Source organism: Camellia sinensis, chromosome 7 (assembly GCF_055761805.1).
Source record: "Camellia sinensis isolate YWXY chromosome 7, ASM5576180v1, whole genome shotgun sequence".
Taxonomy (NCBI): Eukaryota; Viridiplantae; Streptophyta; class Magnoliopsida; order Ericales; family Theaceae; genus Camellia; species Camellia sinensis.
In genome coordinates this window covers 146,761,724-146,779,016 of record NC_138967.1, presented here as the reverse complement: position 1 = coordinate 146,779,016, position 17,293 = coordinate 146,761,724, and the positions used below count along the sequence as shown (strand labels likewise).

The 17,293-nt window shown below is 36.4% G+C and overlaps 1 protein-coding gene across 1 annotated transcript; it reads right to left on the bottom strand.

Moving 5' to 3' along the window:
* Window positions 1-3,640: 3,640 nt before the first annotated feature.
* LOC114286039 (receptor-like protein 7) lies at window positions 3,641-7,397 on the bottom strand. Its single transcript, XM_028229124.2, has 2 exons — window positions 4,389-7,397; window positions 3,641-3,895 (listed from the first exon to the last, which is right to left on the bottom strand). Exon 1 carries the CDS (start codon window positions 7,199-7,201, stop codon window positions 4,430-4,432), a length of 2,772 nt encoding a protein of 923 aa, XP_028084925.2. The 5' UTR covers window positions 7,202-7,397; the 3' UTR covers window positions 3,641-3,895; window positions 4,389-4,429.
* Between the last annotated feature and the right edge of the window lie 9,896 nt (window positions 7,398-17,293).

Genomic DNA, 17,293 nt, shown 5'->3' with positions numbered 1-17,293 from the left:
ACCCAAGACCTTATAGAAATCATACCAAGCAGAAAAACACACCCACACAGAATGAGACACCATATTTAACGTGGTTTGGCGTTAAAGCCTACGTCCACGAGATAGTAACCGGTTATCACTATACCAATGGAGAGATTATAGAAAGATTACAATAGAGGGGGAGCTCACACTCTCCTCACTCAGCCACTCTCCCGTCTCCCTCGCTCACACCGAGAGAGACGGTCTCTCCGCCTCACATCTCTCACTCTTTGGTTTGTTCTCTCAGTTTGCTCACTCTCAACTCTCCTCTCAACCTCTCTATATATACACATTACAGATGAAGGTGGAGAGGCTAGCCTTGCACGTGGCCAGCTCATTTCTTCTCATTTCGGTGGCCGTCTTCCTTGACATGGTTGGTGGCCTCCATTCTTGACTTGGTTGGTGGCCTCCTTCCTTGACTTGTGTGTGTTCCCATGGAGAAGAAAAAACATCACCCCCTTCACATGGGGTGATATCAACAGCTGCGAGGTAGAGGCGGAGGCGACGGCGGGGCTGCGACGAGGCGACAGTGGGGCGACGATCGGCCGGAGGGGCTGCCATCTCTTCCCCTCTCTTCCTCCTCTTCCCCTCTCTTCTCTTTCTCTCTTCTCTTCTATCTGATTCGGGGGATTCGGGCGGGGGGAGGGGGGGGCTCAAATTCGGGGAAAAAAACATTTCCCTATTTTGTATTGATTAAATGACGTGAAATTAAATTGATTTGACTCAAACTCAAAATTTTAAAAATGAAAGTGACAATTAGAACATAGGGAATTATTACAATATGGAAAGTTATTTTAAAGAGAATAATATGTATAAAACCAATGAGCATTAGGTTCATAACATTGTATTCTTCTACTAATCTACAAACATAGCTTTTTCTTAGTGATGGAGTCCATTCTAATGATGCCAAAACTTCCTCAAATATATCCCACAATTTGTCACTTCTGACTGGACAATTATCTCATCATATGAATTTCAGGTTGGAAGGAACATCAAATGTGAGAGTTCCATGAGAGTGCAAGGAACAGATCAATCTCTGAAAATCTGAAGGCAAAACCATAACCAAACCAGAGAAATATCTCACAAGGCGAACAATATGTCGGACAATCTACCACAAGAAGTGGTGTTTGATATCTTAGCAAGACTACCTGTGAAGTCACTATTACAAATGAGGTGTGTATGCAAATCATGGAACTCTCTAATCAACAGTCCCAATTTCATCACATCACACACAAACCAAACTCTTGCAAACAACAACAATGAATTACTAATACTTAGGCACCACACTGATGACAAAGATCAGTTCACACTCCACTGCAAAAACAACGCAGTCAATGAGTGTACGACATTTGATTGCCCATTTACAAACTGGACAAAGTACTATTTGAGGGTAGTGGGTTTGTGTAACAGATTAGTGTGCTTGTCGTCTCATGATCAGACTACCATTTTATGGAACCCATCAATCAAGAGATGTTTGAATCTATGCCTCATGTTACATGTAAGTCTCATGGTTCTTATATGTTTGATCTTGGGTTTGGCTTTGGCTTTGATCCCCTAAGTAATGATTTTAAGGTGGTGATACTTGTGTATTTTCACGAGCGCTTTGGTTACAGGCTTCCAGCAGAGGTCGATGTTTATATGCTTAGCATACGGGCTTGGAGAACAATTGATACTGTTCCCCCTCATATAACTTGATGCAATGTGTTTCGCATGTTTTTGTGAACCAGGCTTGCCACTGGATTGGTTTTGAGGCAATGACGAAGGAATAAGGTGCTATTTGATATTGTCATTCGACATTGGTAGTGAAGTGTTCCATGAGATAAAGCTGCCAAATTGTTTTGCTAATGTGTTTAGACGAATTGCATCAATTGCGGTGTATGAGGAATCGATTTGTTTGTTCCATTATGATACAGATTGTGGATATCTAAGTAAGAATTGTGATATATGGGTGATGAAATAGTATGGTGTGGTTGAGTCATGGACTAAATTGTTCACAGTTGATTTCGGGATATGCAAGGTTGTAGGATTTCTAAATAACGGTGAATTTTTGGCAGAAGATAGAGAGAGGAAGTTGGTTACTTATGATTTCAAGATCGGGCAAATGGAATCCATGGGTTGAAGCGATCGTTTCATTTGGAGGATTACATGGAAAGCCTACTTCTACTTAAAGAAGGAAATGAAGTTTTCAAGGAGAAGGAAAAATCTAGTAATGTCCTTGACAAGGGTATAGCAGAAAGGTCGGAGTTGAGGAGATGCATTAATCAACAAGGAAGTCAGTCACGTGGTAGGTTCTTTGGTAGTGCAATGCCTGGCCCTCTCAGAAAAATTGGACTTCCTCGACCTTCTCACAGAAACTTGATTGATCGTCCACTTGAATTGGAAAGAAACCTATCCCAATCAACAATGCTAGAGGAAGCAGAGAATGATAGGAAGTTGTAAAAGTAATTTACTAATCGGTTGTTTAGGCAATTGGACGTGGTAGGTTCTTTCAATTTTCTACGTAGAGATGTAATTGTCTTGTGCTGCGCTGATATGTTTGCCTTTTGAGATTCATTATCAATGTAAAACTTCAGCTATGAGAAGATTTGTTTGTTAGATCGTGGTTTATCAGATCATTATTTAATGTTTTAAAGTCTTGATTTCAAAGTTTTTATAATTCAAAATAAGGTGTGATTCCGATTTGAAACATTGTAAATTTCAATTTCGTGTCATACTTAGCACTGGAAGTGGACATCTTCTCTGTTGAACTCTAGCCATTTTTAATTGATTTAGTAGTTGTATGATCAATTGCATAAGACAAATTAAAGCCTTAGACTATTAATTTGGTGTCACTTTAACCTCAATGTTTGAAGTGGTTCAGAAACAGAAGTCAAATGCAAAATCTATTGCATTCTTGACAATTTCTATGTGCGTATTGCTTTGCAATCCAATTAACACTTCGTTTGTTTTTATGGAAAACATTTTTCAAAAAAAATTATTTGGCATAAAATGTTTTTTACTGTTTGGTTATGACTGAATTTGATGGTGCCAGTGGTTGTTGCGGTAGCGGCGGAGGTGGTGATGGTAATAATGGGGAGGCAGTTGCAGGATGGTGATGGTAGTGTACTAGTGTTAGTGGCAGAGAGGTGGTAGGTTGGTGGTGGTGTAGAGTTGGTAAAAATGAATTTCAAAAAAATTAAGCAGGTAAATGTAATTCATCCAAAATTAAAAGGTGTCTAAGGTTAACGTGAGCTTGTAACATTTACCATAAATAATCCACACTCAACACTGTGTTTGGTATAGGTTAACTTTCTGAAAATTAAGTTTTTTCTTATTTTCGTGTATTTTTGTTTTTAATGAATTTTTTTAATAATTTATATCTCATTTGTTAACATTTTCAGCTTACAAAAAGGTAAGAAGCATTTTTTCGTTTAATTTTTGTTAAAAAACAAAAACAGAAAACTTGTTTGGTGTACAAAAAAAATATTTTGAAATCAAATAAAAATAAAAATAGAGAAATATATTTGATGTGTTGCTGGATTTGATGGTTGGAGATGGACGGTGGACGGATTTGGTGACCGATAGTGACGGGTAGCTGAAAGTTTCCGCTGGACTTAGTGGTTAGATGTCGTAGAGGACATGATATTACCCGTGAAATTTTATGTTTACACATTTTGCTATAATTTCCCCTGCCATTACAATTACTACTTATTACTTAATACATCACATTGTTCAAAAGTTCAAATTCAAATTACAGAAACATCATATTGTCCAAATAATTCTACTTTCACAGCCTTGAAACCGTAAGAAAATTAATCATAGCTCAAAGAACATTCTCACTCCATGAAATTCCAACATGCACAAAAGTTGTCTTTCTTTGACGGTGTCGCAATAACCCCTATAGAAAACATACAAAGAAATTTGTGAACATATGGTTGGGAAGAAATAAATTAAAGGACATATTTTTTTAATTTCATTGAAAGGGTAAAGGGGCCAAACCCCTTGAACACAGGCATAGGGATTTGTAAGTCGGTCTCAAAAAAGCCTCAAGTCATATGTTTTATCTTACGCCCATCCAACATTCTTTGTTGTCTTTGTGAAATGAAATACATATAGTAATAATGCCATAAAGTTAGGGATTCTCTATATCCAAAATCTCATATTCCTGTACTTAATGAACAATCAACCGTATGATGTGCCAAGAATCTTGAAATAAAGAAATTTAAAGGCACGATTGTGCGATTGAGAGTGCTTTGAATACACGGGAATAGGAATTTTGGGTAAGACAATCTGTGCCATTCCATCAGTACAAGCCAGAGTTGCATGATTTTATCTAAAAATAGATCACAAAAACATTATAAATAAACAATACAATAAATCTAAAAACGTACCTACAAGTATAAACTTATTGCAAAACAATGCCTTATCAACTTCAGTTTCCTTGCCTCCTCCTTTTCTCTCTTCTCGGCTTCCTTTGCTTCCTTCCAAAAGTCTCAATGAACCATTCGTGATACTTTGTGGTTATTGTGTGCCCAATAACCATCCCGACCATTATCCCACTCACATATCCCATGCATATGATAATCCAATCAATTGCACTTGGGAACACTGAATCATTATCTTGTTTTGAGTTCAATGGTGGTGATGGTGATGGTGGTGGTGCCTCTGACATTCCACATTTTGTTGACAAAGGCTCTCCGCACAATCCTGAATTCCCCTCATAAGAATTGTTCTCGAACGTGTTGAATTGCTTCCCTTGTGGAATGGGTCCAGTGAGATGGTTATTTGAGACATTTAAGAAAGCAAGGAAAGTGAGAAGCACTAGTTGCTGGGGAAGCTCCCCTGAGAGCTTGTTTTGAGAAAGGTCCAATGATTCAAGCTTTGTTAGGTTCGCTAAGTATGATGGGATGCCACCACTAAGGTCATTGTTGGAAAGGTTGAGTAGCTGGAGCCCCTTGAGGTTTCCAATAGATTCTGGAATCTCCCCTTTGAATTTGTTGCTTGAGAAATCAATGGCAATGAAGATATTCAAGATCTTCTCATACTCTCTATTTACACCTTTGTTTGTAATGGTCATTGTGTAGTAATAGCTTTCTCGGCCCAATATGTTGTTCTGTGCTGGGAAATTTGTGAGTGCACGCATATATGTCATATTGTCCATGTCAAAAAATTTCATTGCGTTCCAATTTCGAAAGTAATTTACTGGAAGGTCACCTGTAAAGCCATTATGAGAGAGGTCAATGATGCGCAAATTTGGTAACACCAACTTAGTTTCACGACTTCCTATTGCACCATAGAATTTGTTGGATTGCAAGATGAGAACTTGCAACTTTGTAAGAACTTCCAACCAAAAGGGAAAAGTATCTTCAATAAGATTATTTGAGAGATCAAGAATCTCAAGCACAGTACAACTAGCCAATGATCTTGGCACCTTCCCTTGTAATTGATTACGACTGAAGTCAATCATCTTCAATGTGTTTCCTTTATTGTACGGGTGAGGAATAGGACCATGAAAGTTGTTGCCTTTGAGATTCAGGATTGATAGAGAATCACTGAAATTGCTCAAACATGGAGGAATAGTTCCAGACAAGTTGTTATTAGACAAATCAAGTGTGTGAAGAAAACTCAATCGACATAACAATGGTGGGATTTTTCCTGTCAATCTGTTGTATGAGACTCTGTAAGTTTGGGTGGATAATGGTGGAATTGGCAATGGTCCTTGCAACATGTTATGGCTAAGGGTTACCATGATTAAATTAACCCACGGAAGCATATCTGGATGCTGCTCAAAGCCTGTTAGAAAGTTTTCCTTAAGGTCTAAAAGCCTCAGAGTTTCTTTACTTGTGTTGGAAAACCATGATGGAATTTGGCCATGAATATTGTTTTCATGAAGATACAGAACCTCAAGTTCGTGTTGGAAGTGTATAAAATCTGGGAACTCCCTCAAGTTGCATGAACCTAGTAGTAACATCTGAAACTTTGGAAGAGTAGTATTAGTAGTGTTTTTGGGCAGCGATTTTATTTGGCTACCAGACAAATTGAGCTCAGTAAGATTTTTAAGCTTAAAAAAAATTTCAAGCTCAGAGACGCTGAGATTATTGTAAGAAAGATAAACAGCTTTAAGATTCTTTAGCTCAGAGAATGAGCCTGGGATTGGGCCTTGCAATAGATTATACGAAAGGAACAGATCGGTTAGTTGTGTTAGGTTACCAAGTGAAGCTGGAATGGACCCTGAGAAATAGCATTCAGTGAAATCTAAAGTCTTCAAGAAATTAAGATTTCCAATCGAGTCTGGTAGCTTGCCAGAAAAATTGGTGACAGCAAGTTCTAGATCCTGAAGGGGGCTATTTAGGTGAAATATGGGCAAATGGCCAGTGAGATTTTCATTATAACACAAATTGAGAACTTGAAGCTTTGGTAGATGGAATATGCTTACTGGGAATTCACCACGCAGCCCACAATCTTCTAGAACGAGAGTTGTCAAGGAAGTTAAGTTGGTCAATGTATGAGGTACTTCCGAAGATATGATCACCTTACTTAGATGAAGCTCTTTGAGGTTAGTCAAGTTTTGAAGTAAGCTTCTCAGACCAAACTTTTCAAGTTTCAATAGTCTTGCTTTTGATGAGTGAATACTGTCAGCAAAACTAACATCATAAAGAGGATCAAAATTGTAAGAAAGATCAAGCAAAACCAATTTTGACAATTTTGAGATCTCTGGAGGGATTTGACATGAAAATAGAGATAGGGAAAGGTTAAGACTTGTTAACCTTGAGAGATGGCCAATTTCTGATGGGATACAAGAGTAATTGAAGTCATTGTCGGCGAGGTTAAGTCTTTGAAGGTGAACTAGGCTGAAGAGGCTGCTACTTGAATTCAGAAAACCATAGAGGAAACTGCTGCTGAGGTCAAGGCCAATCACATGACCTGTGTCCTGGTCACACTCGACACCATCCCATGAGCAGCAATTGCTACTTTCTTTTTTGTGCTTCCATGATGCAACCTTCGGATAAGAAGAAGGATCACTAGAAGCGGATTTGTCAATTGAAAAGGTTTGCTTGAATTGCAACAGGGCCGAGGTCTCATCAGCACTGGGTAGTGGCTGCACGAAAGAGTTAGAATCAGAGCCAGATGTTATTATAAGATGAAAGCAAGAGACTAGGAAGAGTAAACGCATGAACACAAAGGGATACAAAGAGGAACCCATATTCCGTTAACTATATAGATCTCCCTAGAAGTATTGGATGAGCAAGAGAATGGTAATTAGTAGGAGCTTTTATAGACAAGATTTTGAGTGTTGGATTTGCTAAGATAGATCATAAGCTTGCACATTCTTGAAAATAGACCTCTTCACCGAGTCTTTAGTAGTGTCCTTCAAATTCCACTTCTATTCTACAACGAAGACTAACATTGTGTTTAGTTGGGGGATTTGGAAAAGGAAAGGGAAAAGGCGTGTGAATTTAGGTGAAATGTAGGTATATTTTATTTACATTTCGCTTGCTTTTTTCATTTTTCTTTCCCTTTCCCTTTCCAAATCTCTTCCCAAATCCAAACAAACACAGCGTAAGGGACTGAAAAAGGAGATGATGTGTGATAATTACATGTTCATAATAGTCTTCACAAGACTCATTCAAATTTTGAATACCATTCAAGATGGAAACTGCAAAAGGGACTGTTATAAATGCATTTCGTTTGTGGTTGTGTTGGTTTTAGCTTTCACTGTTTTGAGTTATGTTAGTAGTTGTATAAGCTTTGAATGAGTCGACTACAATCAAGATTGGTTAAGTGTTCTTTGGTTTTGAAAATTGGGTGATTGGGAGTGGAGTATTTCAACTTTATGATTTCATTTTTCATTACCTTTTGACTTCTCTCACTTGGGCTGGTTGGGTGGGTGGGTGGGTGGAGTGTTAGCATCACTCACTTGTGCTGGTTGGGTGCTGGGTAGAGTGTTAGGGAATCTGGTGAGCCCACATACAGGCAATAATACTGGCCCAATATATCAGAGATAAACTTTAGAACCCACACGTACATAATACTAGAATCCACATATAGGCGCTGTTTGGGAAGGAATTTTTTTGGTTTTTTTTTACTAAAAGACAAATTGGTTATAAAATCAAAAAAAATAAATCCAAACAAAATATCACATCAAACCCCATAATCATTTCACTTTTTCTCTCACAAGTATCACATCCAATCACAAAAAAACTCAACTATCTTCCCAAACACAATTTTTTTTTTTTCTCCAATAATATCCTACAACTAAAAAAACCTACAAAAAAATCCACTTCCCAAACATCCACACATTGTTTGAAACTCCTACTTACTTAAAAACTTAAGCCGTAAGAGGAGAGTTCATGCAATATATTAAGACTCTTCTCTTTTTGTTCTTTATTCGATATGAGATTCTACCATGAAGATACTCCAATATAGAGAAACATGACTTATGGAATGCAATGTCAGGTACATAGGTCATGCATACAACATATATACAAGATGCATATTATATATATATATATATATATATATATATCTTAGTGTTATTAAAGGCGATAGGCGCACTAAAGCGCCAAGGTTTCCTAGGACCTAGGCGCAAGGCGAGATCCAAACGAGGCTCATGTTTACGATAAAAAATAGATAATTTAATATAAGAAAATAATTCAAGATTCAACATAAGTAAAATGTAATATTAAATATTTTAAATATAAATACTAACAAACTCCAATATTTTATTATAGACAAATAATTCAAGGTTGCACATAAACACAATCATCTAATTCATAAGTTATAAACATTTGAAAATAGCGACAAAATCGATGTGTCTTACAAGATAAACATAGAAAAGGAGAAGGAAATTGAGGAGATGAAGAAGAGTAATGACAACTATTAGTTTGGTCAAAGAGAAAGTTCTATCCAACCAGCGTCTTTGTATAATTAGGGCTAAAAAAGTATCGGGTCGCAATGTATGCTTAATGGTTTATCCCTTGTAGTAGCATGTAACAAAAAGACAACGAGATTACGTGAAATCAAGGGTATATAATAAATAAACATTTTAAAAGAAGCGCAAAAATTGTGCGCCTTGGGCCTAGGCCCAAAGTGCAAGCTTCATGTGCCTTTATGGGGCTTGTTTTACATTGCCTGGCCTAAGATGTTCCGAAGTGCATTGATTGCACCTTGATGAGCCTTGGGCTAGGCACACGCCTAGGCGAGCCTCTAATAACACTATATCTAAGTTATATATCTAAGTTATGATAATTGGACTAGTAAATTATCAATTCAAAATTGGTTCATCCTATTAAGGTGTTTGGTTATATCCTAAAGTGACGGTGTTGTCCCTTGGTATTGGTGGGCAAGGCCGTCACCTGAGACCTCAATTTTTTTGATGAAATTTAGGATCCCAAAAGATTTGGCCCTTGTACTAGGTCCTTTTTTTTTTTTTTTTTTTTTTTTGCTTTACTTATTAGGCTTCAAATAAAAATTACTTGAAAATTTATCTAGAAAAGTGATGTGGAACCCATATTTAATTAATGTATGATACAATCCGCATTTGAAATGTATTTTATCCACACAATGTTTTTTTAGAATAATTTTCTCTGTAAATTTTTGTAGGTCCCTAGTATTGTTTAAAAATTATGCAAAGCAAAGGGTCTCAAAATGTCATTGGGTTGCAGTTGCATCTAAGGACAGAAGTGTTGGAAATGGTTATAAAATTCTGGGTAAAATCAGAATTTTTTCCTAAGTTTGGTCTATTTTTTAGGTGGGTTCCATGCATCGATTTTCACGGGTTAAAGTGGTAACGCGTTCTATGCCGCGTTGTGATTCACGTGGTATATTTGGTTGCTCAAAACCATTACCGAGCGAATAGAAAATTGAAGCCAAAATATGCTCCATGGAAATGGAGTTTTGGTGGAAATTCCTTAAGGTTGTAAAATGGCTTGTCCCACATTGATTTGGTGGGAAGTTTTGAATGGGTTTATAAGGCTTGGGTTTGGTACTTGGGATGTGCCTCAAGGGGTACCCAAGTGTTTTAGAGGGAGAGGTTATGGGCAAAATGGGTTAGACACATTGGATCCAAAAATCATCACACGCGCGCCCCCGCCGTCCGCTTGGGCGGGCTGGGCTTGGGTGCATGGTGTGAGGTTGGGTTGGGCTTGGGCTTGTTCGGCCCAATACTAATCTTTTTGGGCCAAAAACATTTGAATTTTATTTTATAAAATAATATAAAATTCAGAATTCAAATTAAACCAGAAATAAACTGGTTTGGTTTTACTGTACATCCAAACAAGGCCGTTCCCGAAATAAACTAGTCTGGTTTTTAACGTACATCCAAACAGGGCCCTTCCCATTTTTGTATCTGTTTAAATTATGAACCTAACAGATTCAAATCTGTTTGAATTCAAAACCAACAGGTTTCATACCTGTTCAATTCAAAACCAGTAGCCACCTTTATATCTATGAATAGACTAGCCTCCCATTTGGATTTCACTTCGAATTTTCGTACTCCATCTTCTGCTATAAATCTCTGTATTTTGCTGCATTTAATTTTTAAAAGAAAGAGTGTAAACACTTAGTGTGTTCGTAAGGCAAACAATTTGTAGTGCTACTATTGTTTGTAGTAGATCATTTCATCCTGAGAGATAGACGTCCAAATTCTGAAAGCACCGTGGAGAGGACGAATCTGTCTTAAGGACACAGTGTCAAACACTAAACTTGATTAGATTATAATTCGAATAAATTAAATCAAGTAAGTTATTTAATTTATTTTCAGTGTTATTGTTATTTATTTAAATCAGATTTTAATTTTGTTTTTGTAACAAAATAAAATCTGTTTTTATTTATTTATTTTTATTTCAAGTTTGATTTTTGTAATCAAACAAATTCTCTCCTTTCCTTTAGTTCTTTATATTCTGGTTGTTGTTTAGTACACAACAGAATTTAATTTTTTTAAATACAGTGAAGATTGACCAACAATCTTAAGACATAATTTTTTTTTGATATCTTCATTGTATTTAATTTTCTGTGATTTCATAAGACATATTTTGGTTGGAAAAATAAATAGTGGTTTATGCTATTTGACAGATAGTAGTAATATACTGTCTCTTTTCTTTGACAACTTGTAGTAATATACTGGTGTCATTAACAATTGCAGAATATTAATTTGTGTTACAGAAAATTATTGTGATATTTTATTTTTCTAGTTTTAGTAACAAGGAAAATAAAATTATTTTGTGTTATAATTTATTTTCTTGTTTTAATAACTAGAAAATTAATTTGTGTTTTACTTTTTTCTGATTTTTGTAATAAGAGATTATGGCTACTACAACTGAAATTGCATCTGGTAGTGGTACTCCTATTGTTACACCAACACCAGTTCAGAACCATGTTTCATGTACCAATCAATCATGGATAAAAATCGAAAAAATTTAACGGTACCGAGTTTAAGAGATGGCAACAGAAGATGCTATTCTATCTTACAACTCTTAATTTGGCCCGGTTTCTCCATGAAGAGGCTCCAGCACTTAAAGAGGATGAAAGTGATCGGCAAGTTGTTGCCGCTGTAGATGCTTGGAAACATTCAGATTTCCTGTGCAGAAACTACATCCTCAATGGCCTTGACAACATGCTGTATAATGTATACAGTCCTTTGAAGTTAGCAAAAGAATTGTGGGATTCTTTGGATAAGAAATACAAGACAGAGGATGCCGGCACGAAGAAATTTGTCGTCGGTAAATTTCTGGATTTTGTTATGGTAGACTCCCAAACGGTAATATCTCAAGTTCAAAGTTTTCAGATAATTTTGCATGATATTCATTCAGAAGGTATGTCTCTTAGCGAGTCTTTCCAAGTCCCTGCTTTAGTGGAAATGTTACCACCGGCTTGGAAAGATTTCAAAAATTATTTAAAACATAAACGCAAAGAGATGACTATGGATGAGTTGATTGTAAGATTACGAATTGAGGAAGATAACCGAAAGGCTGAAAAGAGGAATGAGAAAAATCCCATTGAGTCCAAGGCTAATGTGGTTGAACAAGTTCATAAACCACATAACAAAAAGAGGAAGTTCACGGGAGATGGTCCTAAACAAGGCGATGGCAACAAGAAGTTCAAAGGAAAATACTATAATTGTGACAAGACTGGACATCGAGCTTCTGACTGCCACCGCCCTAAGAAGGATCATGGAAGTACAAGTAAGAAGATCACCAATCAGGCCAATATAACAGAATTGGATTATATCTCTAACGGAGTGAATGACATCAACCTCTCTGCTGTGGTGTCTGAGGCTAACTTGGTTGGAAATCCCAAAGAGTGGTGGGTTGATACTAGAGCAACTCGTCACATATGTGCGGACAAGAAGATGTTCACTACCTACAATGAGGCTGCAAATGGTGAACAACTTTTCATGAAAAATTCTTCTACTTCTACTATGGCTAGACAAGGAAAAGTAATCTTGAAGATGACATCAGGGAAAAAACTGACCCTCAACAACGTACTGCATGTTCCTGACATTCGGAAGAATTTAGTTTCTGGTTCTTTGTTAAGTAAAAATGGTTTTAGGCTTGTATTTGAGTCTGATAAATTTGTATTAACAAAGAGTGGTATGTATGTTGGTAAGGGATACATGAGTGATGGTCTCTTTAAGTTGAATGTAATGACAGTTGTACCAAAAGTTGCTATGAATAAGAATAACACATCTTTTGTTTATATTCTTGAGTCAAATTTATGGCATGGTAGATTAGGACATGTGAATTATGATGCTTTGCGTAACTTAATTGGTTTGGATTATATACCAAAGTTTGAAATTAATCCTAATCATAAATGTGAAGTTTGTGTAGAAGCGAAACTAACTAAGGCTCCATTTAAATTGGTTGAAAGGAAAACCGAACCTCTAGAATTAATTCATACTGATGTATGTGATTTAAAATTTATTCAAACTAGAGGAAGCAAAAAGTATTTCACAACTTTTATCGATGATTGCACAAGATATTGTTATGTTTATTTACTTAGAAGTAAAGATGAACCCTTAGAAATGTGTAAACTCTACAAAACAGAAGTTGAAAATCAACTTGGTAAAACCATTAAAATGGTTAGAAGTGATAGGGGTGGTGAATATGATGCACCATTAAATGAATTTTGTGCACAACATGGCATTATTCACCAAACTACAGCACCTTATTCTCCACAACAAAATGGAATTGCTGAAAGGAAGAATAGAACCCTAAAAGAAATGATGAATGCCATGTTACTAAGTTCAGGCTTACCACAGAACTTTTGGGGGGAAGCAATATTGTCTGCTAATTATGTTCTTAATAGAATACCCCACAAGAAAACCACAAGCATTCCTTATGGATTGTGGAAAGGTCGACCACCTTCCTATAAATACTTAAAAATGTGGGGGTGTTTGGCAAAAGTTGAAGTTCCTGTTCCTAAAAAGACTAAGATTGGACCAAAAACAGTAGACTGTGTGTTTATTGGTTATGCTCAGAATAGTAGTACATATCGGTTTCTGACTTATAAATCAGAAATACCTGATATAAATGTGAACACTATTATAGAGTCAAGGAATGCTGTGTTTTTTGAACATGTCTTTCCTTATAAGAAAGGACATGAATTAAGTTCACAGAAAAGAACTTATGATTGTACACAAAGTCAAGAGACTAATGACAATCAAACACAAGAGACTAGTAATGGTCTCGACCAACAGGATTTAACTGATGATGCACTAAGACGAAGTAAGAGAGCGAAAACATCAAAATCCTTTGGTCCAGATTTCCTAACATACCTGTTAGAAAATGAACCTCAAAGCTTTAAGGTAGCAATGACAGGTCCTGAAGCACCTTTGTGGAAAGAGGCTGTTAATAATGAAATTGAATCCATTATGCAAAATCATACTTCGGAATTGGTGGATCTTCCACCAGGTTCTAGACCTCTTGGATATAAATGGATATTCAAGAGAAAAATGAAAGCAGATAGTTCAATTGACAAGTATAAAGCAAGACTTGTAGTTAAAGGTTACAGACAAAAGAAAGGTCTGGACTATTTTGACACATATTCCCCTGTGACAAGAATAACATCCATTCGCATGCTTATTTCTATAGCAGCGTTGTTTAATTTAGAAATACATCAAATGGATGTTAAGACAGCTTTCTTAAACGGTGATCTAAATGAAGAGATCTATATGGAGCAACCCGAAGGGTTTGTAGTATCGGGGCAAGAAAAAAAAGTTTGTCGACTTGTAAAATCCCTTTATGGATTAAAACAAGCACCTAAACAATGACATGAAAAATTTGATCATGCAATGCTTACTAATGGGTTTAAGATAAACGAATGTGACAAATGCGTCTATGTTAAAAACACTGACCAAAGATATGTCGTAGTTTGTCTTTATGTGGATGACATGTTTATCATTGGAAGCAGTCAAAGCATGATCAAATCAACTAAGCAAATGCTTAACAAAAGATTTGATATGAAAGATATGGGGGTCGCAGATGTTATATTAGGAATGAAAATTACTAAAACATCTGACGGATATGCATTATCTCAATCACATTATATTGAGAAAATTCTTGATAAATTTATCAAGGATGATATGAATTTTACTAGAACACCTGTAGACGTCAATCTTTATTTATCAAAAAATAAAGGTGATGCAGTGTCTCAGTTAAAATACTCCCAAATTATTGGAAGCCTAATGTACCTAATGAATTGTACTCGTCCTAATATAGCTTATGCTATCAGTAAATTGAGTAGGTACACTAGTAACCCCGGAGAAGACCATTGGAAAGCGATCATTTGGGTTCTTAGATATCTAAGATTCACCCGTGATCATGGTTTGAAGTTTACTCGATATCTAGTAGTACTTGAAGGTTATTGTGATGCAAATTGGATATCGGATACTAAAGATTCAAAATCCACAAGTGGATATGTCTTTACTCTAGGAGGCGCTGCTGTTTCTTAGAAATCCACGAAACAAACATGCATCGCATGATCCACCATGGAATCCGAGTTCATTGCTTTGGACAAGGCAGGAGAAGAAGCATAATGGCTTCGTCACTTTTTAGAAGACATTCCAATGTGGCCAAAACCTGTGCCAGCTATTTGCATTCATTGTGATAGTCAATCTGCAATAGGCAGGGCACATAATCATATGTATAACGGTAAGTCACGACATATTCGTCGTCGACATAATACCGTTAGGCAGTTGTTGTCAAATGGAATAATCTCAATAGATTATATAAAATCTAAAGAGAATATTGCAGATCCGTTAACAAAAGGTTTGACAAAAGAGCTAGTGCATAGTTCATCAAAGGGGATGGGATTAAAGCCTATTACATAAGAGTCGTCATAATAGTAACCCTACTTATATGACTGGAGATCCCAAGAACTAAGTTCAAAGGGACAACTAAGTTATGTATGGCTCGCCAGAAATCACCAAAGGATTAAGTTCCTACTTATTCCTATGGTGAGAGTGATATCTGCAACATATGTTGTATGCAGGGGTATAAGGATAAGCTTTGCTTTTAATGATTACTTATATCTTGATTAAGGCATAAAATCAAGGCGAGTATAAGGAGATACTCACAATAAGAATCACCTATATGAGTGTCGAACTGGGGCCGGTTCTATGAGAATGCAAAATGCTAAATTCTCTAGAAACACTCATGAAAACCAAGCGCGTTCAAGGCCAAAATGAACACAACAGTGAGAACCACAATGTGTTAAAAGATATTTTGTGTGAAATCTGTTGTCTTGGCTTACACAAACGGCTGAACAATTCAAGGCATCGCGTCCATTTGTTAGCCAGTAAGTCCGATAGGTTATCACTAGGGAAGGTTCAAGGCTGAAAGCTACCCATCCTGATGCAAGATATTTTCGACTTATACTCTTTCGATAAAGTCTGCATATTGTTGCATTTAAATTGTCATCAAATTTCGTTCATGTGGGGGATTATTGGAAATGGTTATAAAATTCTGGGTAAAACTAGAATTTTTTTCCTAAGTTTGGTCTATTTTTCAGGTGGGCCCCGTGCGTCGATATTCACGGGTTAAAGTGGTAACGCGTTCTATGCCGCGTTGTGATTCACGTGGTATATTTGGTTGCTCAAAACCATTACTGAGTGAATGGGAAATTGAAGCCAAAGTATGCTCCATGGAAATGGAGTTTTGGTAGAAATTCCTTAAGGTTGTAAAATGGCTTGTCCCACATTGATTTGATGGGAAGTTTTGAATAGGTTTATAAGGCTTGGGTTTGGTACTTGGGGTGCGCCCTAAGGGGTACCCAAGTGTTTTAGAGGGAGAGGTTATGGGCAAAATGGGCTAGACACATTGGACCCAAAAATCACCACACGCGCGCGCCGCCGCCACCGTCCGGTCGGGCGGGCTGGGCTGGACTTGGTGCGGATGCGTGGTGTGAGGTTGGGTTGGGCTTGTTTGGCCCAATACTAATCTTTTTGGGCCAAAAACGTTTAAATTTAATTTTATTTTGTATAAAATAAAATTCAGAATTCAAATTAAACCGGAAATAAACTGGTTTGGTTTTACTGTACATCCAAATAGAGCCCTTCTCGAAATAAACTAGGTTTCATACCTGTTCAATTCAAAACCAGCAGCCACCTTTACATCTGTAAATAGACCAGCCTCCCATTTGGATTTTACTCCGAATTTTCGTACTCCATCCTCTGCTATAAATCTCTGCATTTTGCTGCATTTAATTTCTAAAAGAAAGAGTGTAAACACTTAGTGTGTTCGTAAGGCAAACAATTTGTAGTGCTGCTATTGTTTGTAGTAGATTATTTCATCTTGGGAGATAGACGTCCAAATTCTGAAAGTACCGTGGAGAGGACGAATCTGTCTTAAGGACACAGTGTCAAACACTGGACTTGATCAGATTATAATTCGAACAAATTAAATCAAGTAAGTTATTTAATTTATTTTCAGTGTTATTGTTATTTATTTAAATCAGATTTTAATTTTATTTTTGTAACAAAATAAAATCTATTTTTATTTATTTATTTTTATTTCAAGTTTGATTTTTGTAATCAAACAAATTCTCTCATTTCCTTTATTTCTTTATATTCTGATTGTTGTTTAGTACATAACAGAATTTAATTTATTTAAATATAGTGAAGATTGACCAACAAGAAGTTTTCCAAAGTTCAGGCTGATCGTATCTTACCTTTAGTTAACATGTCACAGAAAAGATTGAATAAATTAACAATATTATTGATGGGTCATTTCACACACCAAATATAAATACTAAACTATACCCAATTCTTTAGAATAACAGTAAGTCCATATATTGATCC